We start from the raw sequence: 10,449 nt of genomic DNA, 5'->3' as shown, positions 1-10,449 counted from the left end.
ATTAAAAAAAAAAAAAAAAATGCTGGATTCACTTTTAAGTTCTCTGAACTGTATTCCCAACTACCCTCACAAAGACATGCTGCTACAGTCACAACAGCAGACAGGGACCATGTCCTACATTACCACCAGTGCTCAATATCAACATCCCCTTCCATTCTGCTAATTCAGCCAGTGAAGGAGGTATTTGCTTATCCAGGAATTTTCTATTTATGTTACATGTAAAGTTACTTTTGTTTCTCAAATCCACCCTACTATAAAGTCTACATGAATAGAAGTCACAAAACAGTCTTAATTTTAATAACAGATAAACAAGATAGGTTGACTTGGCAGAGGGGACAAAAAGATAAATAACTATGTAAGCCTTCTATCCCCTCTTCCAGTTGCCCCTACCTCACTGAGACGAGAGTATGACCTAGCGGGGTAAGGAGGCTGCACAACGAAACAGAGAAACTCAAGAGCATATGCTCAGAAGCTTCCCATTCTGAAGGCTGTGCTGAAGGTGGGAAAGGTTTAGTGCTGTCCTGTTTTTCCACTAAAGGGACAGTTTCATCCACAATGTCTCCTTGCTCAGATTACTTTGGTGATCTGACTACAGGGGAGCCACCAAAATATGTTCTAGGTGAGAGTCTTTAAAAACTGAAAATTAATGAAAACCATCAACAAACAACAAAACTATCAAGACAGCCTGTTTTAAAATGGAAACATTCAATAATAAGTTATCATTTGCCTTTCAAAAACCTTTATACACTAAGCTGTCAACCAGAAATTGTCTGTACTGCTTTCAGCTACTTTAGACTTTTCACCACTGGCCAAAGAAAAATTGCCCATCTGTCAGGATGTCAGGAGACAAACTGAACACAGCCCACAGCCCCACAGCACCGTTCCCATCCGCTCAATGAGCAGAGGCGGGAACTGGGCTGGTGAGACCCGCTGCTGCCAGGACGGGTGCAGAAAGCCGGATTCAAAAGTCCCTCTGTTGCCAGCAAAGGGGTGTTCACTTGCAATATCACTAGTACTGTCGAGGAGATCCACTAACTCCTGGCACTTCTGCAGGCAGAATACTGCTGCTGCATTTCCTATGAGGCTCAAAGGAATTTAAGATAACAGAATTCTTTAAAATCTTTTAACACAAGTTCTATGATAAATAGCAACAATATCATGTTTTAAAAATCTGATCAATTTATCTTTTAACCATCTTAACTCTTAACATTATATTCTAAAATATTTAATAATTTAACTTAATTTTAAAAGTCAATGTCTTTTACCAGAGGAGCCCAGTAGGTGTAGAGATAGCCTATTTTCAATGCTGGTACAAACTGTGAGCAGGATACTACCAGAAAATAGAGATTCAAGAAAAACTTGAATTGTTCATACAAAACCTAAAAAAGAAAAGAGAAAATTAACACAATCTCTCCAAGGAAAATCTTTACCACCTCAATTAAATACTTAAAATTGGCATAATATCTAACCACATTTCCACCAATGAGAATATGCCCTGATTCACAGGAAATTTACTCATTCTGACACTGGCTTTCCAATAGCTACGTATATCACATGTAAAAAGACAAGGTTACCCCAACATTATATTTTAAATAAACTGGGGGGAAAAAAAAAAAGACAATTACAACTTTCAACTATGTTAAAAAATGTACTCTAAAATTTAGTTCTTAATTTTCTTTTGTGAAATTTTCCAGTTTTCCACTCACCTTCCATAAAGCTTTACATTCATGTCAAAGCTAATGAAATAGCCAAATCCTTCCCAATATTAGCAAGTCAGTAAATCTATCTATACAAACTGTATCTTGATACCAAGTCACAAATTTTACAGTGGGACAGTCTTATCAACCTTATTTTATGAAATGGTAAAAAGCAAATACACGATGACATCCACGTTTCCAGAACGTGGGTTATCTGGGTAGCTTCACGAAGACTGGGTGGACACGCAACACCTGCACAGGTGCAACTTCACAAAATGACGTGCCCTCAAAGCATACAAGGTGATAAAATGCAAAAATACATGAATTACAGACCACTTTTCAGAAGACAGCTACCTGTATATATTCTGTATAATGTCTTGGAACAAATACAAAATAAATTTTTATCATTCAATACAATTTTAGAAATGCCAAAACTGCAAGTTTTTGTTTTTGTTTTTTAATTCAAATAGAGTTATTTTTAAGGAAGAAAACTCAAGATCTAGTATATTAATCAACCTCTATTTAAAAATGCCTCAAATTGCTAGATTTAAACTGAAAATTAAAATGGTACAGAACTCAGGTTTATAGAATGGAAGAATTCAAATAGCACACTACAACTACAATCAAACTTGCAAACCTGCAACTTGCAAATATGCAAATCAAGGTCTCCTTCAATGTCATTTTTTATGCAACACTGGGAGGCACGGAAATTTCAACAAGAGTGGAGCAACAGGTTAAGTGCTTATTTTGACTCTAAGAGTCTGGAAGCACATTTTTATATAATGAAGTTATTTGCATCATCATACAGTTATATGTGTGATTGAAAAATAAGTTACACTGATAACACATTTTTAATCATAACCATGTTCAATTGCTGTCTAAAAATGTTTTGAATTATTTTATAAATTAATCTCAGCAGGAGAGAAAGCTCTCTTTTTCCTCACTGATTTCTTTAAAATCTTAGTTAGCATAAATTTGTGCTAAAAATGGAATAGAATTCCTACTGTGCAATTACCAAATGTTTCTAAAGTACTACATTTTAGATGAAAAGACTAATTTAAGAAACAATCTAAGAAAAAAAATCATGCACACGGCAACAGTTTTACAGACACATCAACAGGTATTTCAGGATATGGCCAATCTTAGCAGCCTGTGTGAATTAACTCTGATCAAAGTTAAGCTGTACTCTTGCCTTTAAACCACTGGGATCAATACTTTTACTGTCTACTTAATAAACTTTGTGACCTTTAGGAAAATGCTTACCTAATGCAATGCTTACCTAATCTGTGAGTATTTAATAATTTAAACCTAAGGAGAAAATAGTGGATTCACTCAATAAAGAAGAATACTTATCTTCCTGAAAGACAATTTACATTTTATTGTCCTGATAAATGATCAGTCTTTTAATTATGGAACCATTAGTTTTGTGTGTTTTAATAAAGAAGCATATTAGACATCAAGCATTTGCAAACTACTGGATGGATGGAGGGAAAATCAAAGCCCAATATAAAGTCAGCATGATTGTTTAAACTAAAAAATAAAAGATAAAGCAGCCCTCATTCCAAGTAATCAAGAGATTTTCTTGCAAAATAGAGTAAAAGCCAATACCTGCGACAAGTTAAAAACTCTGACAGAAAAATATAATCAGTGTCAGCTTATTTTGCCTTTAGAAAGATAAATAAATCTACCTATTAAAATAGGGATGATGCACAAAAAACAAAAATCATTCAACTATTCTAAACACATATAAACTCAGTTTTGTCATTTACATCAGAATACTACTAGCAACAAAAAAAAAGTACTATTTAAGCTTCTATATTTAAATTTAGCATAATACCTAATTAAAGATAGCTAATGATATAACAACATAGCCATGCCTGAAATTTAAAGAAGACAGACATCTATAAATGCTTATATTATAGATATTTTGTTACTGCATCATTTTTGTGTAAAAAATAGTTCTACTTTCATCATGAGGTTCCCTGGTTGGCTTTAAACATTACATTTCCACTTTTCCCTCAGTCAGACAAAATTTATAGCTTATTTTCTGATATTTTTTACTTAGCTTCACTTGATTATTTCTACGATAATATAAATATGATGCTTTATCAAGAACTAAAGGCATTAATCAAATTGTACATTTTCCTGAGTTGAACTCTATGATGAAGTCATTAAAAACACAAATTAGTCGTTTTACAATTATTTGAAACACAATGGTTCAAAAGCAAAAGGATGCTGATCTGGATATGACACAACTAATAAGGGGAAAATGTTCAAAGCGCAATGATTAAACAAGGCTCTCAACAGGCTTCTTCATGAAACAAAGGAAGCTGACCATCTTTAAGAACTGAACAATCTTACCCCAGGAATAAACGTAAACACATTGTATTTTTGATTTTTTATAGCATTTCTGGGATGTTTCTCTTCACATTTCTCAGGACACCCGAGCCACACTGTGCGAGCTTTTAATTCTTTCTTTCTCTGACAAACGTGTATCAGCCAATCACAGCAACTGCGTGGAAAAAGAAAGTCAGAGTTTGTATGCTTTTTCTAAGTGCCAAAGCTAATTACACATTCTTAGATACTGATGGTCTCAGTATCCAGCAGACACCAGTAGCATACCTAGTGCTAATCTGTGAGGTTCTTTTAAAATAGGCCAGTTACACAAATTTAAATTTGACGTAAAAATACAGAAAGAGACTTACATGTTTTAAGTGTTCAATGGCTTCTAGAACCTCAGGGAAGTTATCTTCCCTGCTTAGATGCTCTCACTGGCAAAATAAAACCATTAGTATTCTGAAGCAGTCAATGTTCTATATGTTGGGGAAAGGTACAGCTATTGGTTATTGGCCATTCTCAATCATACCACACAGTGATTCAATAATAAAGGTCCTTGGGATACCAGTTAATCCAGAATATGACTCCCTTTCTTCTCTGAGGTAATTATTTTTTCCACTCTTAAAAAAGCTTTTCCAGTAGTATTAACTAATATAACATTAACAATTAAAGCTCAATTCAGTATTTAAAAAAGATACTAACGTTTAATGTGATATTCTAAAGATAATATATCCAAATCACTGCATATCTTCCCAAATTGTATAAATGCACTCACAACAGACTTGACATTTTAAACATCTCGGGCCTTACCAGGATTGCCATTGGATTATGCAAGACAGAAAATACTGTCAGGAGGAGAGACAGGTGCTTTGATGCTAAGAGTGAAGGGCATAATCCCAAAAGATAAAGAGAATACTTGTAACCAAGAAAGTATCTTAACTGACACAGTGGCTGTAACAATGGGCTCAAGGTCATGAGGATGGTGCAGGACTGGGCAGTGTTTCATTCTGTTGTACACAGGATCACTATGAGTCAGAACTGACTCGACAGCACCTAACAAGAAAGTATGTGTAACCCTTATTGAGATGTAGAGGTAGGAAGAAAAGGAAATTATGAGGAATTTCTGACAGCAAAATAATGTGAGTCAACGACATGAGCAAATATTGAAAAACAAGAGGAAAAAAAGAAAAGTCGTTAGAAGAAAATAATTGGGAGCCTTACCAAGTAGCATTTCTACAGCATGCTAAATATGTTCTAAGCTACTAATTACTCAGAAAAAAAGCTTTCCCATTCATATATAAACTGAGTTACACTGTGCCAAGTTAAACGGAGATTAAATACAATGGTGCATAAATTATACTTTTTCTTAAAACATCTTAGGATTAGTAGTAGCTTTTCACAAATGCCTCTAAAATCAAAGTAGAATTCTAATATTAAATAAAGCTTTTTTATATACCAAGCTCCACTCTTCCAAAATTTTAACAAGCTATAGTTAAATCACTCCCAAAATTCAGATAGCCTCCTTCCCAACAAAACATTCGACGTTCGGCAATTACTCCACCCAATGGCACTTTGGTTATCAAGCCAAAAGCAGGTGGCTCCATCGAGAGATGAGCACCCCCAGCTCCTGCTCCCTGGGGTGCTGCAGACTGAGGGGAAAGCATCCTGCCACTTCAGAGCCAGGATGACCCAGCACTCAATACCCTCACTTCACAGGGACAAGTGGAATGTAAATCTCTTGAGAAAGAAATCACTCCAGACCAAAGAACCACAGCCTATGGATGCGCTTATATTCACCAGCATGAAGAAAATTCAAAGTTGAAAGAAAACGTTACAGGGAAAAACTTCCCAAGTATCAAAGTTGGAATTTTTGCCAAATTATAAAAATGAGAAAGCAGTCCTTTGTAAGCCTATCAGTCCGTGAAGTTAGAAATAATCATTAAAAAAGCTTTACTCTTCACAGAATCTGCAGATAGGAATACACAGAAATATTTGTAACTCACTAAAGATCAATTGTAATGTATCGTATTGCAATATTCACTAACATTGTCCTCTTGCAATTAAACCAAGTAATTTTACATATCTGTCTTCTACTCTTTGATCCACCATCTGATAATGTTAGTAACACTAAATTTCAGAATGCTCAGTATTTTGGAATAAAAGGTAGCAGACCCTCAAAACTAAAAATTTATAAGCAATAAAGAGATGAAACCAATTTAGATGGCTAACTGTACCATATGGCTCTGTGAGATGCCGCTTGTATGCCAATGGCACCTCCTCGATAGGGCAGATGCCTCTGCACAAGAAGAGGACGACAACATCTCAGGTTGCTTCCCCTCTGAGTGGCAAGAGGACACCTGTTAATGCCACACAGACTGCTTACAGCCTGCCAAGATGTGACTTCAATGCTTTAAGATAAAGACTCAATATACATACCTAGCATATTTTATTAAGCTTTTTAATGTCCCCAAAACATGGGTGCTTTGGCTGCTAACATCTACAATTTCAAACGTATTCTTAATATTTTCATTGGATAAAGGAGTAATATTACAAATGAAATCCAAAATTTGGCTGTCACGTTCCACTGGTAAAAATAAAATTGTGTAAAAATTAAAAAACTAATTCAACAATTTATTTAGCACTACAATGAGACTGATGATACTAAAACTCACAAATCTTGGCCACTACTGGGCTGGTAAGGAGCCCTGGTGGCACAACAGTTAAGTGCTCAGCTGCTAACTGAAAGGCTGGTGGTTTGAATCCACCAGCAGCTGGGCAAGATAAAGACCTGGTGATCTGCTCCCATAAAGATTACCACCTAGAAAACCCTATAGGGCAGTTCTACTTCGTTACATGGGGTCATTACAAGTCGAAATCAATTTAACAACATTGCACTAGTATGGATGAGCTCTACTTCCAGGCCACTTAATACCCTTTGGAAGTCCACATCATCATTATAAACCATCCATGTCCTTATAAATTCTGACAACCAGTAACCTACTCTCACTTTCCTCAAAGATTTCAGTACCTCCTTAGCCAGGTACTCCCATTATCTTCAGTGATTTTCCCATACATCCTGAAGAGCTACCTAATATCCTAGATCCAAACAACCTAGATTCTCAACCTTCTCGATGCCAATCGTCTGTGTCGATTCCACTTGAGCATGGTACGACCAGGCACTTATCAGACAGAACTCTTCCACTAAAAAGGCCGTAAATCAGAATCTATCTTACTCCTCTGTCTGACACTTTCCACAGGCCATAGTGAAGACAGCAAGGGCTTTGGTCCACCATGTCAGACTTGGGTTAAATTCTGGCTTGGTTCTAAACTGTCAGGAGAGGTCCTCTAATTGTTTCCTTTCACTTCAGTTTCCTTACCTACTTTCTTTAGGAAGGTGCCACACCATGATGGAGAAAGAGGACTGTTGCTTTACACATCCCAATACAGCCTCAACCCCACACTCACCAAGAGTCAGCCTTTGGGTTGATGACAGGGGAACCTCCCAACCACCCTCTGCCCAAGCTACGTCATCAACTCACAGTCCTGCCACCATCATCACAACTCCCCACCCCACACTGTCATGAGCCAATTCTGCTCTCTCAGGCTCTATCACTAATAAACAAAAAGTAATAAGATTATGTCTAGTGTAATACAAATCCATGATTATTGATTATCCTTTGTTGATTAGTGAAGATCTCTACCAAAGCATGACCAAAATGTCCCATTTTTTCTGCCCTTAACTGCATCCCCACTGCATCCCCATGTTCCCAATTAAGGATAAAAATCATTTTCTCCAAAACTATTTCATTCTTCCTCCTGCCTGAAAGGATAGATATGATTCTTCCTTTCTCAAATCCTACTCTCTTCCAAGGTGTCCCCTTCCTTCTATTTTCACAGACCAATACCACATGTCTCTGAAGAGCACCAACCTTCTGTTTGGCTTCCACTACTGCTACAGTGATAAGCTCTCTCAAACTTACATCTCCAGATCCTGCTTCTGGATTTGACAGAACTGTTTGTATTAGACCAACCCTCCTGCCAATGTTTTGTTTTGTTTTTGAATACTACTGATTAAAAAAAAAAAAAATAGGGATAGAGGGGAACCTCCTTAACTTGATGAGGAACATCTGAAAAAAAACCTAAAGCTAACATCTTAATGGTGAAACACTGAATGCTTTCTCCCTAAGATCTGCAACAAGGCGAGGATGTATGTCCACTCTCACCACTGCTTTCCAATTAATACTATATATTCCAGTCAGCCCCACAAGGCAAGAAAATAAAAGGCATGCAGATCATAAAGGAAAAAATAAAGCTGTCCCTCTTTACAGATGGAGCCCTGGTGGTGCCAGTGGTTAAGTATGTGGCTGCTAAAAGGTCGGCAGTTCGAATTCACCAGCCACTCCTTGGAAACTCTAGGGAGCAGTTCCACTCTGTCCTATAGGGTCACTATGAGTCAGAATCAACTTAAAAGAAATGGGTTTGGTTTTGGTTTATTTACAGATGACATGTCTGCCTATGTAGAAAATCCCAAGGAATCTACAAAAAACTCTCTTAGAATTAACAAGTGAGTTAAGTAAGGTCACAGGATACAAGATCAAAACACAAAAATCAACTCTGTTTCTATACATTAGCAATGAACATGTAGAAACCAAAATTAAAAATGCCCTATTTATAAACGCTTAAAAATGAAATACTCAGTAATAAATCTAACATGGACAGGACTTGTATGCTGAAGACTATAAAATACACTGAGGAAAGAAATCAAAGTGAATCTAAATAAATGGAAAGACAAATCATGTTCATGGTCTAGAAGACTTAACATAATAAAGATGTCAATTCCCCTCAAACTAATATACAGGTTTAACACAATCTGGCAAGGATTTTGAAGATACAGACACGATGATTCTAAAATTTATATGGTAAGGCAAAAGAACTAGAATAGCTAAAATAATTTTGAAAAAGAGAAACACAGTGGGAGGAATCACGCTACTCCATGGTAAGACTTATTAAACAGTTACAGTAATCAAGACAGTGTGGTACTAGCAGAGGAACAGACACACAGATAATAGAATAGATACGGAACTTAGAAACAGCCCCACTCAAATAAAGTCAACTCATTTTTGACAAAGGTACAAAAGCAATTCAATGGAGGAAGGACAGTCTTCTCAAAAAGCTGTGCTGGACTACCTGGATACACTTAGGCAAAAAAAATGAACCTCACCCTAAACCTTCCACCTTACACCAATGTAAATTCAAAACAGATTTAAACGTAAAACTATAAAGCCTTTAGGGGAAAAAAAAAGAGAGAGAGAGAGAGAAAATCTTCGAGACATAGGACTTGAAGAGTTCTTAAATGTGACACCAAAAGCACAACCATAAAAGAAAAAAAAAAATCAATAAACTGGACTTCATCAAAATTTAAAACTTTGGATCTCCCAAAGACTCAGAAGATGAAAAGACAAGCTACAGACTAAGAAAAAATATTTGAAAACCATATATTTGACAAGGACTAGCATCTAGAATATATAAAGAACTCTCAACACTCAACAGTTAAAAAAAAAACAAACAATCCAATTAGAAAATCGGCAAAATACATGAAGATTTATTTCACCAAAGAGGGTACACAAATGGTATATACCATGTTCAAACTCACTAGCCATTAGGCAAATGCAAATTAAGACCACAATGGCACAATAATACAGACCTATAAGAATAGCTAAAAAGAAAAAAACAAAACCATTACAGCACCAAATGCTGGCAAGGACATGGAGAAACAAGAACTTTTTTTTCATACCTTGCTGGTGTATGATGAATGTAAAGCGGCACTGCCACTCTGGAAAACAATTTGGCAGTTTCTTTAAAAACTAAACATACGCTTAGTATGCAAGCTAGCCATTGTACTCTTCAGCATTTGTTCTAGAGGAATGAAACACTCTATCAAATAAATGACCTGAATTTCTCAACAATGTCAATGAAATGAGACAAAGAAATGCTAAAGAATGTTCCAGATTAAACGAAATGAAAACAATTGTGACTCTGGGCCAGATCCACTACTAGAGGGGAAGAGTACGCAACAACATTATTGGGGCAATAGACACAACCAGAATATGGACTTAAAGTAGATATAAAGTAGTGAATCAATGTAAACTTCTTGAATTTGATAACTGTACTATGCTTACATTAAAAAAATGCTCTTTTCTGAAGAAACACACACTGTTAAGTATTAAGATGTAAAACAGGCATCAAGTAAGCACTAGTCTCAAATGACTCATTAAAAAATAAGATAGAGGAGACTTCCGGCAAGATGGCGCTCTAGGCAGAAACACCACGCCGTCCCTCCACAACAAAGATCCGAAAAACTAAGCCAAACAGAGAATCAACAATCCTGAAACCCTAGAACATCAAATGAAGAGGT

The 10,449-nt window shown here is 36.2% G+C and overlaps 1 protein-coding gene across 6 annotated transcripts in view; it reads right to left on the bottom strand.

Moving 5' to 3' along the window:
- The window catches only part of ATP9B (ATPase phospholipid transporting 9B (putative)), a 259,916-nt gene that overhangs the window by 230,037 nt on the left and 19,430 nt on the right, over window positions 1-10,449 (bottom strand). For all 6 annotated transcript variants that reach the window (XM_023741212.1, XM_004386907.3, XM_012558598.2 and 3 more), the window contains 2 exons: window positions 4,059-4,209; window positions 1,266-1,379 (listed from right to left, as the gene is read on the bottom strand). In XM_023741212.1, the coding sequence (XP_023596980.1) occupies window positions 1,266-1,379; window positions 4,059-4,209 (265 nt within the window). The remainder of the gene's footprint in view (window positions 1-1,265; window positions 1,380-4,058; window positions 4,210-10,449) is intronic.

Source organism: Trichechus manatus, unplaced genomic scaffold (assembly GCF_000243295.1).
Source record: "Trichechus manatus latirostris isolate Lorelei unplaced genomic scaffold, TriManLat1.0 scaffold00176, whole genome shotgun sequence".
Lineage (NCBI taxonomy): Eukaryota > Metazoa > Chordata > Mammalia > Sirenia > Trichechidae > Trichechus > Trichechus manatus.
The sequence above is the reverse complement of the archived record's forward strand: the minus strand, read 5'-3'. Positions and strand labels throughout refer to the sequence as shown.